At 36.1% G+C, this 22,349-nt stretch overlaps 1 protein-coding gene across 2 annotated transcripts in view; it reads right to left on the bottom strand.

Moving 5' to 3' along the window:
• Positions 1 to 22,349, bottom strand: part of lekr1 (leucine, glutamate and lysine rich 1) — a 104,956-nt gene that overhangs the window by 80,067 nt on the left and 2,540 nt on the right. The window contains exons 1-3 of one of the 2 annotated variants that reach the window (XM_042743820.1): positions 21,931 to 22,202; positions 21,200 to 21,282; positions 13,565 to 13,779 (exon numbers count right to left, since the gene is read on the bottom strand). In XM_042743820.1, coding sequence (XP_042599754.1) covers positions 13,565 to 13,779; positions 21,200 to 21,282; positions 21,931 to 21,934 — 302 coding nt within the window. In that variant the 5' untranslated portion in view covers positions 21,935 to 22,202. Of the gene's footprint in view, positions 1 to 13,564; positions 13,780 to 21,199; positions 21,283 to 21,930; positions 22,203 to 22,349 lie in introns of those variants that run through there. The other variant, XM_042743821.1, reaches the window with a different exon arrangement.

Here is a 22,349-nt window from a genome sequence, read left to right as displayed (position 1 = left end):
ATTCCATGTGAGACGAGTGAAATAGTATATTTGCATAATTTGTGCTGACTCAGACCCACAGCCGAGAGGATAATGGCCAGCCGTTCACTGTTTGCTTGGTTGCTAGCAGTAACAACAGGCCAAGGATGTATCTAAATTATTGTAATCTAATCATCACTCCAAAAGGTTTCTTTGTTTCAGTTCAATCCAAACATGCTTTAGCGTTGCTTTATAGCATGAGTCTTATGTGTAAATATACAGTGAGACCACTGAGACTAAAATGGTTCTATTTTGCATTTTTTTCTCATTTTAAAACAAATTATCAGCATGACAATTTGAATAAAAAATAGTAACATTTGAAAAATCAACATGAGTGTGTAAAATGCTTTAATAACTACAGCAATCGAGTGGCATGAGCTCTACTACAAGGCTTGAAATTGCAACCATTTTGGTTGCATATGCTCCCGAAATTTAATCTGTGCGAATAATATATTTGGGAGCATTTGTGCGAGTGCATATAATTGTTGTCGTGCAACCTGTTTTCATCTCTCTAAAAACGTTCAGAGTATGTGCCTTCTGAGCATTGATACGGTGACCTGTCTGCCGTTCTATGAAACGTTAGGCTACATAACCAATTAAACTTCATCTTTACATTCTTAAATTTACTGTAGATTTTAGATTGGTTAATATTAGCTGTCAATCACCCAGTCACTGCTTTCCGCTGTCAGGTGACAGCGAGCTAACTACCGCAGGGAATGTAAAGGGCTGAAGAAGAGAGAAAATTTAATAAAAAGAAACACTGACAGATTTCTTTTGTGAACCACCTAAAGTTACAAATAATGGTGCTGGTGATAGCAATCATGTGGTGAATGTTGATCCACCAGCCAAATAGAAGGCGTACAGTTTTCGGAAATTAAAAACGAAAACTGTACGCGATTGACCCGATTGCAAGTGAGTCATTGCGATCGGGTCAATCGCAATGACTCACTTATTAACAGTGACTTGCTGCCACCCTCTGGTGGTTTTAATTTCACATTTAAAGTTTCAAATATTTCAAATATCAGTAGTCAACATTTTATGTTTACAATATTAAAATTGGCCGATAATTGCAATTTATTCAACTTTGGGATGATTGATCGGTGGTCTCTAAAAAGGCCGATCTCATAAGGCCGATCTCAAGCCGATGACACGCCTGCCGTGAGAGGTTTGGCTTAACATGCAGCGGCACCGTCTCAGTCTCTGTCCGGTGCGGGTGAAATAATAAAAATGATCTACAAGATGCACAATTCACACATCAAGTGTCACTAACAAAAAAAATAATTTGAAAATGTTTCTGTGAGACATAATTTCACAAAGAGCCTGAATGAATCACCGCACGCTCTCTTTCTCTCTCAAAATACAAATGGCTTCATATCTCATATATATATGTGAGCTGCATACTGCACAGTCGACACAGGAATTGTCACTTGCACTATCGAGGCAGTGTCGCATCATCACTAAAGTATATAAATTGCATTTTTTATTTTTTATTCTTGCCAGTGTTTAAACCATTCAACACTTGTGCACTTTCCTGAAGAACATGCGCTCATGCACACTTGCAGCGCACACACATAATAATGCCAGATTCACATGACTCTGTTTGCAGTGGTATGTGGTGCGTATTTTTCCGCACTCATGTTAATGGATAGAAACATTCACACTGCAAACACGGTTGCGGTCTGGCAGTGCGTTTAGGAGAGGTGCAGAGATTGTTTCCACACCAAGTCTATTTTGCTGTGCTGCACGAGCTGAATTAAAGTAACAGTGCATTGTTTGCAGTAAATATGAACATCCATTGACACAAAAATGTAGTAATTACACCATAAATGCATATAATTAAAGTCTACTGTGTTTCACAGCCAACACATAGGCTATGGTTTTTTGGCTAGGTTTAAAGGAAAAGAGCAATTTTAGATAAACAAGGCAATCATTTTAAAGTTATTAAAGTTCTTAATTAAAGTTATTTATGAACCGCAGGATTGCTTGTAATAAACATTTAAATGCAAAAGAAAAAGGCAGTGGAGATGACTGTTTCTGTAAATGGTAAGTTTTAGTTTAGAATGTTTGTGATAACGTAAGAAAAGTAGTTTAAATGTTTTGCTTTAGCCACTTAATATATAAATCTAAAAGTAAATGCAAAGGTAAAAAACACTGAATGATTGATGAAAGATTGTATTACTGTACTGTGTAAAAAAAAAGAATCACAATGTTGAAATCGTTTTAAGTAACAATGTTTGGATTTAAAATCAAAATAATGGATAAATGTTGTGTTTGTGGAAACAGCCATGGATCAGGAGCAGACTCATGGACTACATACGCACTCCAAATGGAGTATGTGTGAACCTCAAATACAGCTCCAACTATGGTAAAAATAAAAATACAGTGCATGATCAAACATTTATGAGATAAATATATATTTTTGAAAAAAGGCCACCTCCACCCCTCAAATGAAAAAAATAAAAATAAAAAATCCTCTCACAAGAGTCACCAAAGAGTGGAATTAATTTTCAAAAATGAAATTAAGGCCCTGAATAAATGTCTAAAAATCTGGATTGGATCATCACTATAAATAATTCTACATGATAAAAGAAGGCTTTAAAAAGATCGGTATCGGTGATCGGATTGGCAGATACTGCTTTCTGTGATCGGACTCAAAAATCCTGATCGGAGAACCACTAAAAATATTATTTATACATGTGTATCTGCAGGTTAAATGCATTCATGTCCTGCATTAATCAGTGTGTAAATACCATTTCAGATGCAGCTTCTGTGTTTCCTCTGCATTGCAAAGATGAATTTTGTTTATTGATACTTTCATTTGCTTGATAACAGGCCAAATGTCTTGTTATAACTGACCAATTAAATATAAGAATTTGACTAATGCACACTTTTGGATTGTGAATAAAAATGGCTTTAAGGTAAAAATTACCATAAAAGGTAAAAATCTATTTAAACTTATTGGAAAAGATCAATTTCTATCACTGCTGTGAACTGACCACCACACAGAATATGAAGAATCTAAAAAAAAAAAATAGGAGTCAGCTGTCCACTGTAGTACTCAAGATATCAGCACAGTAACACAGTCAAATTATTGTTATTGATAAAATCCCAGAAAATAGAGATATAAACACACACCATCATAACACCACCCCTAGCTGCCAGCTGTTCCGTGCAATTGGCAGAGCTGAATGTAAAATCTAACACCACATACACCATCCTAACCCTCGCCAAGGAAGAGCTTAACTTTAGGTTGTTTACAAAAGAAATCTGTCAGTGTTCTTTTCATTTTCTCTCTTCTTCTTTTATCTTGCGGTAGTTAACAGAAAGCAGTGACTGAGTGATTGACAGCTAATATTAACCAATCTAAAATCTGCATTAAAGTTAAGAATGTAAGGATAAAATCTGTTAATTTATCATTTGTAGTTGTGATGCTCCTAAATTTTTGGTGAGTGCTCCTAAATTTTTGCTGGTGCACCTAACAAAAGAAACATTTTTTGAAGTTGGGAGCACCAGTGCTACCAAGTAAAAAAGATAATTTCGAGCCCTGCACTAGCGTGTGAACGATCTCCAGTATGATCTGAGATGATGAAAAGAGCATCTTAGGCTTCAATGAAAGAAGAACATCTGACCATCTGTCAGAGTCACATGATCACAGATTTATTGATTTGATTATTGACCTAGAGATATTTCTTCATTATTACATACCTGTTTGAAATTTCTTGACATCCGGTTGGTTTCCAGGTTTAAATGAAAAACATATTCACTGTACATTTACAGATATGATTGCACACACACATACACACACACACACAACAGGCATTCACATTTCCACATGTGCGTGCTGATCTGTCTGTCACCACCTTTACTGTGGACCAATTAAACTGTCGAGTCCAAGTATGAAGATAGATATGATGCATGATGGCATGCTGAACTACACACATACAAAAACAGCACAAATTAACTGAGTTTTGATAATACATGCAGGTGTTAAAAAGTGTTGGTAAGTGTGCTTCAGCCACTACATTAAATGTCTGAAGAAGGGATGAATGAGCATAGAAAAAAAAAAGAAAAAAAACATGGTATTACCTTAATACTTAAGTTAGCGCCAAATCAGCTGTACATACAGATTCAGTTCAATTAAGAATAAAATAGTTTAGAACCCATGGAAATCAGAAAATGCCAAATACATCAGAATACATCAGAAAATGCCAAAGTCAATCAGACAACAGCTTATATATATATCATATATATATTTATTTTTTTTTTTTTCACTACCGGACTGCTAAAATCTCTAGGTTGAATGTATGTAATCAAAAATAGAATAAACCTCTAAAAGATTTTACGATTGAAAATAAAAGTTTTCTATTCGAACATATTTCCCGTATTGACCCGAATATAAGACAATGTTTCTTTTGATTTTTTTGGAAATACAACTGAAAAAACACAGTCGTCTTATATTCAGGGTCTATACTTTGATATGTCAAGTAATACAACCACATGAAACGAGTGTGCCATGAAATATGTAATGTAATGTGTGTTGTAAAGACCGCGAGTGAAAACAAAAGAAAAATAAAAGCTTATAGCGGCATGAGTTGTGACTGTCATGTTAGCGTGATGGGAACTAACTTCCTCTGTAAGTGATTTTAAAACATAAGCCAGTACAGATTTGAAGACTACAATAAGATTTCACTTCTACTGTTAAAATTTTTTGGTAGGCTACTATGAGATGGATAGACTAAATGTTATAGGCCTATAATTCAGATGGGCTACCTGTTATTTTTATGGTACATCTAAAAGTGTACATTTTTAAATGAGATTGTTGGAACATTTTACCAGTATTTACCATTAGGGATATGCCGGTATCAAATTTTCATGTTGCAATTAATTGCTAATGCTTTTATCAGGGTATACGGTATAATCACGGTATTGAAATTTTGTTTCAAAAAAGTGGTCATAATACAGTACAACAGATTTAATAACTTTTTTCTTATAAAAAAAATAACTGAACATTTAAATACAATAAAACAATACAGAAAAATATATAAAGTTAAAAGTTTTACACAGATTAAAGTGCAAAAGAACTATAAAGACCAATAGACACCACTTTACAATAAGACCTCATTAGTTAACCTTAGTTAATGCATTAACATTCACAATGAGCAATAGCTACATTTGCTACAGAAGTTATTCATCTTTGTTAAAAAATACAAGTCTTCATGTTAGCTCATTAAATAACACAGTTGCAACTTTCGATTTTAACAATGTGTTCTTAAATATTGGAATACCTATGATTAATGAATGTTCAGAAGAATTTTTCATTGGCAGTTTGTTAGCTAATGAATTAACTAATGTTAACTACTGAAGCCCTAATGTAAAGTGTAAACAAACAATAAAGAATTAAAACACTTTCAAACAATATCTAGGGCATGTTGTAGTCCAGATTAAAAAGTTTGAAAATTAATAGCCTGTTAAGTCTAAATATTTAAGTATTTGGCGCTGTGATGAACACCATAGCAAATCCACAAATCTGAATGGCTATTTAAATACATTTTAGAAAGTAGCGCAGCTGCTTTATTTATGGAGTTTCCAGGTTGCATTTTCTGCAGTTTAGCGCCATCTGCTTTCAGAGAGTGAATGTGCTTTCATTCAGCACGTCTCTCACGTGTTCCCCATGTGCTTCTCATGCGTGCTTGTTTACATCAGGGCGGCGTCTTTCAAGCAGCATACAGCTGATTTGCCTTTTGACCAGTTGATGGGAAAAGTATTCTTAAAATGCATTCCAAATTCAGAATAATTTGTAATATATAATTATTCATGGTATTTAGAAGTGCCCACGATAACAATAGCATGCATATTCATTACCGTGATACATCGCATTACCGAATACCGGCACATGTCTATTTAAAATACGAAAATATGCAATATGAAAATAATTTAAGAAGAAATGTATATATTTTTTCTAAGTAAAACAAGATTTGGTTTTCAAAAAGGCATTTTCCAAAAGGTACATCTGGAAAAAGGGGGGTCGTCTTATAATCAGGGTCTTCTTATATTCGAGTCAATATGGTAAACAATAGTAATTAAAAAAAAAAAAAATGGCATTTTCAGCAGTGATTACTCCAGCATTCAGTGTCACATAATACTTCAGAAATCATTGTAATATGCTGATTTGGTGGCCAATTTTTTTTTTTTTTTTTTTGTGGAAACTGGTATATATATATATATTCAGTACTGTGCAAAAGTCTTAGGCCATTAGTGTTTAAAAAAAAAATGGTTTTAAGTTAGTTATTTCTATCTTTTGCTGTATTGTTTCATATCAGTTTACATTTCCAAACACTCCTTTTACCATTAATTGTAATAATCCAGTGAGATTTCTGTAAGAACAACAGCCAGTGCTCCACACAGAGATCTGATCTCACCATCATCCAGTCTGTCTATGATTACATGAAGAAACAGAACAAACTGAGACAGACTAAATCCAGAAAAACTGTGACAACGTCTCCAAGATGCTTGAAGAAACCTTCCTGCAATGATGCCTGAAAACTATGTGCAATTGCACCAGACAAAAGCTGATTTAAACAAAAAGGCTGCTCACACCAAGTGTTGATTTGATTTAGTTAATTGAAGTTAATTGATAAAGGAAAGATATTTATGACATCATTTTTGAAAGCATCCTCACTTTACAGCATGTTTACACAAGTGACTAAAACTTTTAACAGTACTGTAGCTTTGCAGGAAGGTTTCTTCAAGCATCTTGGAGACGTTGCCACAGTTCTTCTGGATTTAGTCTCAGTTTCTTCACGTAATCACAGAAGGATTGGATGAGATCAGATCTCTGTATGGAGCACTGGCTGCTGTCAGACTCCTTGAACAAACAAAAATATCATTGGATTATTACAATTTATGGCAAAAGGAGTGTTAAATAAGTTCAATGCACACAGACTGAAGTAGTTTAAGTCTTTGGTTCTTCTAATTGTGATGATTTTGGCTCACATTTAGCAAAAACCCACCAACATTCTAATTTATTGAGATGCACCTGTATATATATTAGGATTGTATGATGAATAGAAAAGTAAAAAATTACAAAATAAAATAAAATAAAATACATTTATAAAGCATTTTTTTTAACCGTAGTGTATTTCTTTTTTATATAATAATAAAAAATAAAAAAGCTAGCTTGGGTTATTAACAGAATATAATAGCAAAGTATATATAATTAATAATAATTAAATAATAATTAAAATAAATGAATAAAATAATAGAATGATAATTAATTAATTAAAAGACTGGTCTCTTTACAGTGTTTATGTGTTTCAGAGTAATTATTACTGTAGTGCAGAGACTCGGTAGTGTGATTTTCATAATCACAACATGAAAAACCAAAGGCTATTTATCCCCTTTTCCATTTCTAAAAGATGCTTTGCATTTTTAGCTTATAAGCTGTAAATAAATCATAATGCAGCACATCAAAGGAAAGCGTTTAGGGCAGTTCTGTGTTGAAGTGGCATGACACAGGCCTGATTTGAATCTCTAATCATTCCATTGACTCAGTCAGAGCCTCTTCTGACAATCAAGAACACCATCACAAACAGCCAAAAGAGTCTGATTTACATTCTACATGCTCCCTTTTTAAACCTGCAGGTCCCCTGTAGGGCCCCAGACAGACTTGAACTAGATGAATCTCTTCTGTAAACCCAGACCTCATCAGTCTTCATCCATAAATCCAATCCCATCATGCATCATTTGATCTTTTGACCCTGTCAATCACATAAATCTGACATGGATACTGATGCCCTGTGGGCGTGTTGGGGACTCGTGAGTGGGCTTTAACCTCTTTCAAAACTACATTAATGATACCATGCTGATGGGGTCTTACTTAAGCCCTACAGGGAGACCCAGGGGGTCATTTAAATTCACACACTCGCACAACTAGAAGAACCACTTATCAATAATGAAAGAAACCGTTGTGTGACCTCCATCTGAACTCACACAGACAGAAAACAGGAACTGCTCCACTGCTCACTGGCTTAGCGACCACATACAAAGCATCTGAGATAACATAATAATAAAAACCTACTAAGTGAATTCTAAATAAACACTCCAACTTAAAAAAAAAAAAAAAACAAGTATATAGTTGCTACCTTAAATGTTTTATAATCAAATTTATTTGATGAGTTAAATTAAAGGAAAATGTTGACTTGACTTACTGATCAAATAATCTTTTACAGCGTAGATTATTTTAATAATAATATTAACTGAAAAACCCACATGTGAAGATTGTAGGATGATTTTTGAAGAGCAGGTACCACAGCTGGCCTGTCGATGTCCATTAGTTAAGGTGAGAACAAAGCTAAGCACAGCTCGGCCCTTTCAACATTAATATCTCAAAACTAATTGAAGCTGTCAGACATAATTTCACAAAAACAAAAGCATTTGTCATCACTGAGAGCCCTTGCAAACAGGCATTAGCAAGTAAATAATCTACCATCGAGTAAAGCATGTTCACACCTTGATATGACAAGGAGAAAACAGCATCTGAATAAGTAAGCGTTCGATTCATGTGAGTTTGTGAAACATTAAAATCTTTTTATATTTCAGATCCTAATTAGAATGTGTAAGTATGTGTTTTTGGTGTAGTTGCTGGGCAGAAAAGCATATGGAGAAACATAGCACCCTTATATACTGCCCTCTTCCACTTCCTGCGCCAACCACACACAAAAAGCGTGTCTTTGTGCTTGCGTGCTATACGTGCAAATGCGCATTTCATGGTGGCTGTGACACATATGCAATCAAACAGAGATGCAAATACATTAACCCTCACACTGACAGAGGTGTAGCCATGCTCACAGGCTCCCCGCAGATACAGAGCGTTTGGTAAACATGCGTGCAAGACATACCAAGGTATCAAGCTCTCAACAGCTGAGTGTTGCACTATGAGGAAGTGAAAAACCACCAAAGCCAGTACAGTGCTGTCAGCCCGATAAATCTACATCATTGCGAAAGCCACACACGCACACATACACACATAAAGATGCATGCATATGCTTGACGACAACAGTGTAAAAATGATGCACTTCAAATTTAACATAATTTTGTTTGGTTGAAAGGTCCCTGTATAGCTGTAACTCTAAAATATGTATTAGAATTCCATTTTAATCATATACCAGCTGATGCTTTCTTTTTTTCTTTTTTTCAAAGGAACCCTGCCTGCACCATTCTCACACCCTTGTCACGGATGTTGTTGCCCACTAAACTATCTACATCTACCACATGCCCTCTCTCCCACGACCCATTTACTGCCATCTCACATCTGCCTCTTCCTTTTCTCTAGCTTTGAGTTTTGCTTTGTGTCACCTCAGAGGGTTCACTAGCAGGTCACAAAACCAAAGTCAAACTGAAAGTCCCAACTAGGCCTAGAGCTGATTAAAACAAAAATGTTTTGTCACTGGAATATTAAGCTGTGACCCATTTTATCACACCTTTATTTAAAGGAGTAATTCACCCAAAAATAAAAATTCTGTCATTAATTACTCACCCTAGTGTCATTCCAAACCCGTAAGGCATTTGTTCATCTTCGTAACACAAATTATGATATTTTAGATGAAATCCAAGAGCTTTCTGACCCTCTATAGACAGCAACCAAACTACCACGTGCAAGTCCCAGAGAAGTAGCAAGGACTTCTGTAAAATAGTCCATGTGACATCAGTGGTTCAACCTTAATTTTATGAAACTACAAGAATACTTTTTGTGCGCAAAGAAAACAAAAAGAAAGACTTTATTTAACAATTTCTTCACTTCTGTGTCAGTCTTCGACGCATGTTCACGAGAGATGTGGTAAATTGTGGTACTCTCATGAACACACGTCGAAGACTGACACAGAAATGAAGCAATCGTTGTTTTGTAGCTTCATAAAATTAAGGCTGAATAACTGATGTCACATGAACTATTTTAACAATGTCCTTGAAAGTGGTAGTTGCCTTGCTGTCTATGGAGTGTCAGAAAGCTCTCGAATTTCATCCAAAACATCTTTTCAAAACCCTTGAGCAAATATTTTCATAAGGTCCCTAAACAATAAGAAAAATATAGATGACGAGTCAGATTAAAGAAGCCAGTGCCTTGGTTTTGTGATTGGCTCATCTTGCAACAGATGTGCTAATCAGTCTGAATCCAACTACTTTTAAAATTGTGCAGAGTGAACCCAGCATTACCTGCTGAGATATCAACACTTTTAGTCTCATCAGAATCAAAATTAGTTTGAAATGATTTGAAATTATCATCCGTGAGTCAGCTGGTTTTAAGTGACCACTCAGTTTGTCAAAATAAAGGCCCCGTGACTGGTGGAATGTAAAATAATAGGTGAACAATTTAGTTATAATAAATATAAGCTAAACTAAATAAGAATGATTCTGTAATAAAATAAAATAAAATAGTATTAAAAATTATTTTTAAATCTACATTATTTTTATTTTTTTGGCAACACTACTTTTCACACAGTTCTTCAGAAATCATTCTGAAGGTAATCAAGAAACCTATTATTATCCCTGCTGAAAATAGGTGTGCTGCTTATTAATATTTTTGTGAAAACAGGATTTTCTGATGAATAGAAAGCTCTAAAGAACGGCATTCATTTGAAATATTTTTAACATTATAAATGTCTTTGCTGTATTAATTTATATATATATCTTATATATATATATATATATATATATATATATATATATATACATACATCACTATCCTGTTCAAAAACATCTTCAACATCCCCTCCTAGAAAATGCAACTGCCATTTAAAATGGACTAACAAAAAGCAGAGAAGTGATTTTGAGTCTTCATTTCAGAAGTCCACCACATGCCACTAGCAAACACACAACCCAAACACACACGCGTATGCCCGCTGCTCTGTCGTGTCGGGTCTGGAATGTGTTGGGTATGAATGAATCAGTTGGGGCCGATCTAGAAGCACGACTGCTGTGCTGTTTGGTTTTTCTCGTGAGCTTACACGGACAACACAACCTGCTATAATTATCAGCAACAGCGGGAGAGAGAGCTGAAATAGGATCCACAATCACACACTCGCTTTGCACCTCTCTCCTCATTCTTTGAATTTCTGTCTGTGCTAAGCTGCAGAGGCGTAGGTGTTGAGAGGTTTATTTCTGATTGCTGTGGTGGTATAATTATGCCTGGCATTCACGTCAGCTGGAAGAGAAGACGTACGCATGCACGTCTCTCCCATAGTGACTCACGAGAGAAACCAGAGCTAAGGAGCTCAGGGAATGAGGAACTATTCAAATATACACAAACAGATATACATAAAGTAATCACACTCACACGTGTATTCATACACATCAGGGGCCTGGATTCCCCCGGGCCAGTGATGAGAGGGCCCTACTAAGGTCCTGCAGGGCAGGGATTCCCAAACATTTACTTGAAGTTTCGGTATGAAATTTTCCATAAATATTTTAATAATTAAACATAACATTTGAATGTTCTATAAAAATAACAATAGTTCTCTAAATTTTTTACGACCTCATCACAACAATAAAAAAAAAAAATTAATAATATAATAAAAAAAAACATTTGATGCAACAAAATTAGCTTTAAAATATAAAAGAAACATCAAGGTGTAGTTGGTATTATTTTCCTAACTTTACTGATACCAGGGTTCCACAAAACTCTGATTTCTATAATTGGAAAAGTCACTGAAATGTATACAATCTTAAAAATATCATGAAAATTTGTATAATGAATCATACATTTTTTTTCTAGTCAAAGTCTAAAATATTTTATTGGGTCAAAATGACTGACAAATGGCTATTTCTGTATAATGACAAATTACTTCAAAAGTCATGTAAATTAATTTGTGGCTAAGAATGTAAACCCTGAAGAACATGTTAATGAAACTTCATGTCAGGTTAGGTTTAGGAAATTACGTAAAAAAAAAATATATATATGTTTATAATTATATTATTTATTTTAATGTATACTTATTTTAATATATTGCCCTTTACGTAAGAAGCTGTGTCATTACAGCAGAAGTACCAGAAATAACTCAGCGTACTTGAGGAGCCTTTCTCAACTGTCTTAGACAATGTGGGGCCTTGGAGCTAAAAAGTTTGAAAACCACTGCTCTAGGGTATATCCCAGAGAAGCCCACCTATAAAAACATTGTCTTGGACCCATTTTACTCCATTCTGTATACAAAGTTCTGTGTCTACAAACTGACACACCAATATATGCTTGTAAACCTGTTGACTAGTATATTAAAATTAGTTTTTTAGTCAGAACCTGACTCCCTAACTAGTTTGACTGGATAGGATGATGTGTGAATCCACACTGTAGCACCATAAATGCTCTAGGATAGCGGTATGTGGATGCTGTATGAAGTGAAAGACTGAATGTATGTTATGCAGTGGGTGTAAGATGTTCTACATCAGTGAATTCATATATTTTGGCCTGTCAGTGCTTAACCGCTTTGCAGCGGGTGACAGAAAGAGCACAGAGAGGAGCAAGAGGAAAATAGGTGGTATAAAATCATAGTTCCTCTGCAGAACTGACAGGTTATACATTTTTAAGGGGAAGATGGCATTTGATGTAAAAAGTCTCTCTATTTGCCGTAAGTTTCTTTGATGGTTTACTGCAGTGGATTTTTACACTTTCTGAAGAAAATGTTAGAGGTGACTGGCTGCCAGTCCAAAACCTGCTATGATGCTGGAGTGCCATGGGAGAAAATTGTAAGATTATCTCTCTATACAAAGAATGTAAACATACTACTTTGAGGATTCAGCACTAGACGGCTCATGCACCAGATGAATGCTGTATCCCATCAATATGGGATTCACCTAAATGAATCTCAGGCACCAGGGATGCAGTATGTGTGCAACACATAGGCCTAATACTGATGTGAAAGTGAAAGTGAAAGTCGTGACATTTGCCAAGTATGGTAACCCATACTCGGAATTGGTGCTCTGCATTTAACCCATCCAAGTGCACACACACAGCAGTGAGAAATGAACACACCGTGAACACACACCCGGAGGAGTGGGCAGCTATATCCAGCGCCCGGGGAGCAACGGGGGGTTTTATTAGTGCCTTGCTCAAGGGCACTTCGGTCCCCACCCACTGACAACTCCTGCCAGCACGGAGTTGTCGGTGGGTGGGGAGTGAATGAACAGCGCTCTCTCCCACCCTCAATACCCATGGCTGAAGTGCCTGTAAGTAGACTGTAAGTTTACTGTTAGTAGAGAGCACCAATGAAAAACCAGAACAAACCTGAAAATCACATTTATGTTCATGTAAAGCTGATGATACATGGGGCAACTTTTTGAGCAAATCTGTCTGTCAGCTTTTTTTGAGCATGTCGCTTGGGCACTTTCCCATTGAGAATAGGTAACAAATTTCTATCTGGATATTTTAGATCGGTCGTAGGCCCTGTTCCTCACCTGGTTGCCCATTGACAGCAACATTGCTCAAAAAGTTGCCCAGTGTATCATCAGCCTTATAGAGTAATGAGATATGTGCAGTCATGGAGCTGTGACTGAGACTCACGTTTCTTCCTGCTGAAGCACAGATGCTTTCAGCTCCTCCAGATGAGTGTAGACTTCTTGGAGCTCCTCTCTCAGGGTTCTCTCTCTCTCCCCACTTCCTCTCTCCTGCTCCAGCTCTTTCTCGACTTCCCGCAAATGCTCCTGCAGGCGCTGGAACTCATGGAGGATCAAATAACTTACGCCACAGTAACGACAGGCCTTCTCAGAATGATCCATCTGAACACAAACACAAATATAAACACAGTCAACGTATCACAAATAGTCACAAATCTGTCTACCCTTGTAACCAATCCATCTACCCATCTACCAATCTATCTATCTATCTATCTATCTATCTATAGATCTATCTATCTGTCCATCCGTCTAACCATCATCCATCTATTCATCATTCATCTACCCATTTATTCATCCATCTACCCACCTACCTACCCTCACATTCGCTTAGCGCTCTACACATCTATCTCCCCATCCATCCATCCATCCATCTATCTATCCATACATCCATCCATCCATCTATCAGTACATCCATACATCCATCCGTCATCTATCTATCTATCTATCTATTCATCATTCATCTACCCATTTATCCATCCATCTACCCACACATCCGCTTAGCGCTCTACACATCTACCACATACCGACCTGTCATCCATCTACCATTGATCTATCCACCCATCCATTTACTCATCTACCTATCTACCCATTTATCTACCCAGCTATCTACCTATCTATCCATCTATCACCCAACTATCTACCCATCTGTCACAAACCTAGCAACACCACTGCACACACACCCAAAACTGCCAGAAGTCCAGAGAGCGAAAATTAGTCATTGCTTACATTTCAAAGACCTTATTTGCGCTATCATATAAGTCAGCTCTATACATCGTTGCACTTCACTGAATCCAGTGGCAGCTTTATAATGAACTTCTGAGAATGCCAAACAACCCAGCCTTGCAACTCCTCCCTGGACTGAAAGAGATCTGTCATTGCAAATGCCACACCAAAGCACACTAAACCTTGATCTGAACAGCACAATGCTGGCAATGTGTTACCCTTTCATTTATGTTTGTGACTACAAGCAACAATTAACAGAAGAGACACAGCAGACACAGCAGTTTCATTTTTTGTGTCCTCAGTTTCTCTTACACTTACTGTAAGAGATCATGTGTTCATGATGGCCGGGCATGCAGCTGTGCGTCAGTCATTTTACTGTAAAGATATACGGTCTGCGACTCTTTCTGATTATAGTGCTTGTGAAAAGAGAAGTGATAGAGATGTTCTTGCTGAGCGGAGAAACCAAAAGATTTATTTGCATTTGTATCGTTCCATCTTTCACCAGTTCACTCTGTGTTTATTTTCAGGTTGGCTGTTGTGCTGATCAGCTCATAGACTCATAAATAAGTCATTTTTTTAAACCTCTCTCACTTTTTCTTTAATCAATCATACGGTGATCATGGATGGATTTTTCACATACACACAAATGCAGCACTAGGCTTTATGAGTTTGACCTCGTCTCAGTTAAAGCCTGTCTGTGATCCTGCTTACCTAACTGTCTAAACACACACACGCAATCCTCTGCCTCCCGGAGAAATGCGAACATTTGCACGAAATCTGAACGCCCTGATCCCCCCGCTCTCTCTCCCTCACGCATTCAGAGACAGGCACGCATGCATAGGCTTAAACACACACGCACATGCTGGCCTCAGGGGAGGATGTCTGCCACCAGTAGGAACGTGTTCCCATGACAGTGATGGCCCTCGGGGAGGCCTTTCCCCCTGGCACTGACACATCCACTTAGCACTCAAACACACTTATGCATACACACTGCCCTCCTTACACACATGCTTACACACATACCTAGTACCGAGCTGGATGGATACTTCAAGACACGAAAGGGCCTGTTTCTACATCCCTTCTCAGGGGAAAAATACAAAAGTTCACTTTGTATAACCTTCAGTGAATAAAAGAAAAATCACACTTTCAGATTCAGAAAGTGTTTGACTGACAGGTCATGTCGGTCACATGTTTTTAAAAGTCAAATGAAAGACGCAGTGTGTAATTTCTGTGCTATTAGCAAAATTGCAAAAATAATGACTTCAGATAGGTCCTCTATTTCCATTGTCTGACAAACACAGGCAGTCTCAAGTCATGCCACTGTTGCTGTAATTGCTAAAACAAATAGACTGCAGTTCTTTTTAATGCTGCTAGTTGTGCAGAAATTACACACTTCCCATTTAAGGTCATTTCGAAGCCAAAATAAGCCTATTTTATGTCTTTTTAATCGATATGATGGCCCTTACCACAATTCCCTAGGACAAGATGAATTAAACATATGACTCATAGCAGGGGGGCTGAAAATAACAGCAGAGGTCTTATCAAGGAAAGAGGCATAATTAATTTAAATGGAACCTTTCTGCCTTCATCAAGCATCACCAGTTATCGTCTCATGCACACCGGGTAGGAAAGAGCAGTTTACGTGCCATGGTCTTCAAAAACAGACCCCTAATCTGTTTTTTCGACTCTCCCCTCCCCTCTTCTCATCTGCCTCCATCAAATCCTGTGTCAGAAATGGGTCAGTGTTACAGGCACGCAACATACCCCGAGTACCTCCACAAATTACCACACCCCCCTTAACCGTTACACAAAGCAACATGTTATAAATTTCCTCTGATAAATCTGTATTTAAATCATTTGGGACACAAAGATATTTGACCAAAGACAGAACTACACCTGCATGTGTACTTTAAGTAACAATATAACACACACATACATACATATATATATATATATATATATATATATATATATATATATATATATATATATATATATATATATATATATATATATATATATATATATATATATATATATATAAATGTTATGCAGTATTAAAAGGAAATTGCACACAAAAAAAAAAAAAAAAACATTTGATCCTTTGTGATATGCAAGTCTGTTTGACTTTTGTGTCATTCCAAACCTCTGTTGTATTTTTTTTATTGAATACAAAAGGAGAAACAGAAATAAATTAGTTGTTGTTCACTGTGATGGGAAGATTTTTAGTAAATAATCCTTTTAAATCTCTCGCTTCATCCCATAAAGCTCTTTTATAGTTTCAAGACTTGGATGAACTGGGTTTATTATTATTATTATTATTATTATTATTATTATTATTATTATTATTATTATTATTGTTGTTGTTGTTGTTGTTGTTGTTGTCTTTTTGGAATTTGACTATGAAATGTCATTTTATTTAAATAGCATCATTATATGTGACCCTGGACTACAAAACCAGTCACAAGGAGCAAGGATATATTTGTAGCAATAGCCAACAATACATTGTATGGGTCAAAATTATACATTTTTCTTTTATGCCAAAAAGCATTAGGATATTAAGTAAAGATCATGTTACATGAAGGTATTTTGTAAATTTCTTACCATAAAGATATCAAAACTTAATTTTTGATTAGTAATATGCATTGCTAAGAACTTCATTTGGACAGCTTTCAAGGTCATATATATATATATATATATATATATATATATATTAAATAGGGATTAAATTAGTGTGTGTGTGTGTGTGTGTGTGTGTGTGTGTGTGTGTGTGTGTGTGTATATATGTGTGTACAGTATATAAATATATATATATATATATATATATATATATATATATATATATATATATATATATATATATATATACATATACCAATCACAAGGCTACGAATGTTATATTGCATTTATACAACAGTTCTTTTTTCTAAATGAAATGCCATTGACTGTTTACTGATGCTTCTGTGGAACAAATTCATATATATATATATATATATATATATATATATATATATATATATATATATATATATATATATATATATATATATACATAGACTGCAGTTAGAACAGAGTTTAACTTTAAATACTTTTTGTCATCCTAACAAGAATCAGAATAAGGACATCAAATATTGGGGACAATTTGGCCATTTGTTATTGTCTATGGTAGTTATGGCTCTGTAAGTAAATAATAAAAATTTGGGGGTGAACAACCCTGTTAAGACTCCAGAATCCAGAACAACTGGCTCCAGAGTCATTTTCTTTGTTTTTGATCTTCTCTCATCTCCTACTACCCATTAAATAGTCACAGACACTGCTGATCAAGTAAGCAGCTAAGGAATTTCTCCTTGATTTTTCCCTAATTTCCCTAAATTATGTTTCCGAGCAAGTGTGTGATTGGAGCACGAGAGGACGGTTCGTGACTGCAGCATTGTGGATTTTCAGGGAGATAAAGACCCCCCGTGGTGCTCACTGTACCATAAGCCGATGCTGAGATTCTCATCTGGACCCACAGTGCCAACACATTACATGACAGCAGGATGGCCGTTGACAGGGAAATGGGGGAGGTGTAGACTAGGTCTTGGGGCAGGGAGGGGGCAGACAATGGCCTTCAGCAGTCATGGGTGAATTTGACGCCTGGATGAGTTCTCCCAATTCCCTCCTTCCTCTTCCGCCTTCACGCACACTTCCTCGCGTGGAGGGAGAAGAAGGGCAGTGGCTGAGAAGAATCACCTTTGACCGCATGTTGATCTACAGCCCAACGCACACAGAGACTGACAAGCTGGGAGCATTGTTCTCTATTGTTCTTATGAAAGAAAAATAATAAGAACAATTCTTTTTCTGCTATGGCTTTTTTCATTCAAGCTTTGAGTTTTAGCCATGAAACTATACTTTCGATTAAAATATATATTATTTCATAATGATAATAATTATATATTATTATACAGTATTACATATTTTCCTCTTTGTAACAAAACAGAGGTCACTGTATCCCTCACAGTGTCATATATATTTAAGTCAATGTATAAAAATGAATCTGCATTAATTTTGTGTACCATTCAAACGTTTGTGATCAGGCTTTTTTTTAATGATTTTATAATAGTTCCCTTTTGCTCACCTAGGCTTCATGTATTTGGTTGAAAACACAGTAAAAACAGTAATATTGTGAAATATTATTACAATTTAAAATAACTGATTTCTATTTTATATTTACATACATTTTAAAATGCAGTTTATTCTTGCAATGCACTCAGTGTCACGTGATCTTTTGGAAATCATTCCAATGTGGATTTATTGCTCAACACACATTTCTTATTATTATCACACACTTGAGCTGTTTAATACACTGTTGTAAAATTATAAATGTCTTTATGTCACTTTTGATCAATTTAATGTGTCTTTGCTGAATAAAAGTACTAACAGCTTGACTGACTCCAAACTTTTGAATGGTAGTGTGTATGCATGACGTATAACTTAATGAACAAGCAAATCTCTAGAAATATAATTAAGAAATATATAAAATGATTTTCCAGATACTGGGGAAACAATTACCATAAAGGGTTTGAGACTTGACTTTAATCAGAGACTTGTGAAAAGTCTGAGCCCGTCTCTACTTGAAATGCTTCCTCTAATAAAAACATTTAAACTTGCGTTTTCATGGCTTAACATGAGTAATAGTTCACGTATGTTTCACCATATGGAGCTCTGGATGGAAAACAAAAATCTTTAGACATCCTCAATAAACCTCTGAAGGCAAATTTTCCACTAAGGTAAAAGTGGAAGATCATTCTTGCCGTTTAAACCACATGCTTTATACTGCAGTTCCTGATTAAGTTACCAGCTATTCACATGTTATTGTCACACCAAAGCCAAAATATACTTGCATTTTGCACTAGATGAGTGTTTGTTTTTAACCCAGCCTAATATGCACAGGTGAGAGATGAGAGAAGGTGTTGTTTGTGCACAGAGGGTGAGCAGCGGGGGGAGCTGAGGATACTATCATCCCATTAAACAGGCAACACATGCCACCATTATCCCCCCATGTCTCCCAAGGTAGAAAAAATGTGGCTGTTTTTTGTCCAATTCATTATTTAGAGAGCAGCAGAGCTAGAGAGAGGCACCAGAGTGAGACTCAGTAGGATCTCCATCACATCTCTTGTCACACTGGAGCCACTTGCCACGCTAACATCAAAAATAAATAAAGGAAAGGCTGAAAATCCTAAAACAGGCAGATGTGAGTTAAAGCCAGGGAGGAAAAAACAAGAAGGGAAGTGAATCAGAATTTATTAATAAAAGAGAAGTTAGAGTATGTGTATATGTGTTTATTAAATGTCAACTGCACTTTATTATTTTTGATTGACATCTGAGACAAAAATTATTTGTGTGAAAAACACTTTTAAGAGGCTTATAAAAATAGCTAAATTAATTGTTCATAGCCAAAGGATAATAATAGGCGTTCTTGACCTTGTGTTTACCCTGTGAGTGGCACGCCATGAATCTGACACGGAACACAATACTAAAAAGGAGTTCATTTAAATGGGATCCTCCCTATGTAAAGACGTTTCATAAAGCAAGGGCATCTTAGGGCAAAATGTGCACATGACTTAATCCAAAAAAAAGGGTCGGTGAGCGTAGTTTGGTATCTCACTGACTTGAGTTTCAGTTCCTTTGTTGAATCAGAGAGTAAAAATATTCTTATGCATATAAATAGCTGATGTTCCCGGTAAACTAGTCTCGCATAGTCAGACCTTCAGACTGACGGCTGAAGGTCTGGAATTCATGGTTTCATTTGCCAAGGCCCGCCCATGAGGCCGTTTGACTGACATATCAAACAACCAATCACAATTTGTTCATTCAGCGTCACGTTTCGGGGTGTGGAAATGTCTCCACAATAACAGACCGGTGTGTAAAACTCTCGGACATATTTTAAAGATTCTATGCCACGAACTTTAAATATTTCACATACTTTTGAGAATCCAGCGTTTAGTTGATCCTGATAAGTGCTCATCACAGTTGTAAACACTACAGCTTTCTTCTTTCGTGAGGGGGTTTGGTGTGACAGCATCTTTATTTCCAGACGGAACGTTAAAGAACGCTACACACACGTCTCCCGGAAATCCTGTATAATTCAACCAATCCAATGACGACTTTGAAACTCCTGAAATGTTTCCACTTTTGTGTTCCATATGCATCAGACGTTCAGCCAACGGTCGGTGCGCATGACGTCTGAGGCTGAGACTACCGGTCTTAAATATGCGGTATAACACTTTAAATAAAAAAGGCATTCTCTGCATTACTTTTAAAGAAATAAATCATTTGGCATTTCAGAAATACTGATCTGATGTATTTCAACGCTTTCCCATATTGTCACCCTAGCAAACTTTTATATGTTAAATAGCAAAATAAAAAAAGGTAAACTGGTTTAACAAGTAGGCTGGTTTTTGGTGTTGAGAGAGAAAAATGCAGGTGGAAAAAAAGGCAAATGTAGAAACTCTAAATGTTTTTACTACACAAAGTAGGATTTGATAATATACCTCCTCTGAATGACCCAGTGCAACATGACCTCTTTAGGACACAGAGGCACCTGATAAATCAGACAGAATGAATGCAGATCTTCTCATATCTCTTGCCAACTGCCCCTGAGCATAACGGATCACAAAGGATCAAACTTCCCTCTCTATCATGCAGAGATGTGAAGTGTATGTAATTATAATGGAATACAATACCAACAAAACTGAGAACCTATGCAATTACATCTGCACAGCAGGGGTGTAAAATCTGTGAAATTAATGTTGTTTACCTGCTGTATTTCCAGGGGTAGGGGGTATGAAGGGATGTGTATCTCCATTTCGTCTTTATCAGCTGTCTCTCTAGGTGTCTCCTCTGTAGGACACAAGAAAAATGCTAGTTTTAATGAATTTTACTGACAGCGATACTAAGATACAACCCATCACATATCAGAATTATTGTAGTTAACTAAAACAATTAAAAAGGAAACTCATATAATATAATATGAACGTTAAATTAAATAAATAAAAAACGTATTTTAATTCATCTTAAGTTAGCTGTTAAGGCAACATTCCGCATTTTAATTCAGCTCAACGTGATTTACTAAAATATAACTGAAATAACAATTAATAAAAACTATACAGACATAACAAATAAAATGAAAACGTCAAATAACGTTATACAACTAAACACTATTTCAAAGTAGTATATACTATTAAATAATATTTAGCATAACAGTATCACAATGATCCTAAAATGGCATTGTCTCACATAAGCTAATATAACCAGAGCAATAATATTATTTCTTCTTATTCCATGACACTTTTGCCTTTCAATGAAACAGATTTAGGAGTCCCACTGAGTTTCATTTTAAATCCTTTCGCTATTAGCAGAATAGCAAAAGTGTAAGCTAGCTTGAACACAAGAACCTACATGTTTGGTGGCATGTCTGAAAGCTTTCAACATTTTATTGAAAACACTCGGATTTAAAATGTATAATTACATATAAAAGTCTTTACATACCCATTATTTTGTAACAAAACGAGTCGTTAAATCAATGCCCGTGAAAAGCGCGCCTTAGGGTGAAACTTAAGCGTTACGCAGTAACCATGACGACAACGCGCGTTTCTACGCAAACATCGTAAAGAATAGAACGCTCTTTGAACTGTTTGAACTGGCTGAGTGAGTATTCTCAGAGCGAATGCGCATGATTCATTTACCCAACCCACAAACTGACGTAACAGCTTTTATTTAAGGATCCTCCTTACATATTGTCGTGCCGATGTTTCGCTTCCTTGACAGTATGGGTTAATAAACTCTAGGTTGCGTGGCGTTTGATCGTAAATCTTGTCTAAATATGCAGATGAGCTCAACTGCTCTGTGTGCGTCTCTTCGTGATGGCTGATCCGCATTTACAGCAGAATACAGAGGCTGTGTGTGAT

This window comes from Cyprinus carpio, chromosome B18, assembly GCF_018340385.1.
Source record: "Cyprinus carpio isolate SPL01 chromosome B18, ASM1834038v1, whole genome shotgun sequence".
Taxonomy (NCBI): Eukaryota; Metazoa; Chordata; class Actinopteri; order Cypriniformes; family Cyprinidae; genus Cyprinus; species Cyprinus carpio.
The sequence above is the reverse complement of the archived record's forward strand: the minus strand, read 5'-3'. Positions and strand labels throughout refer to the sequence as shown.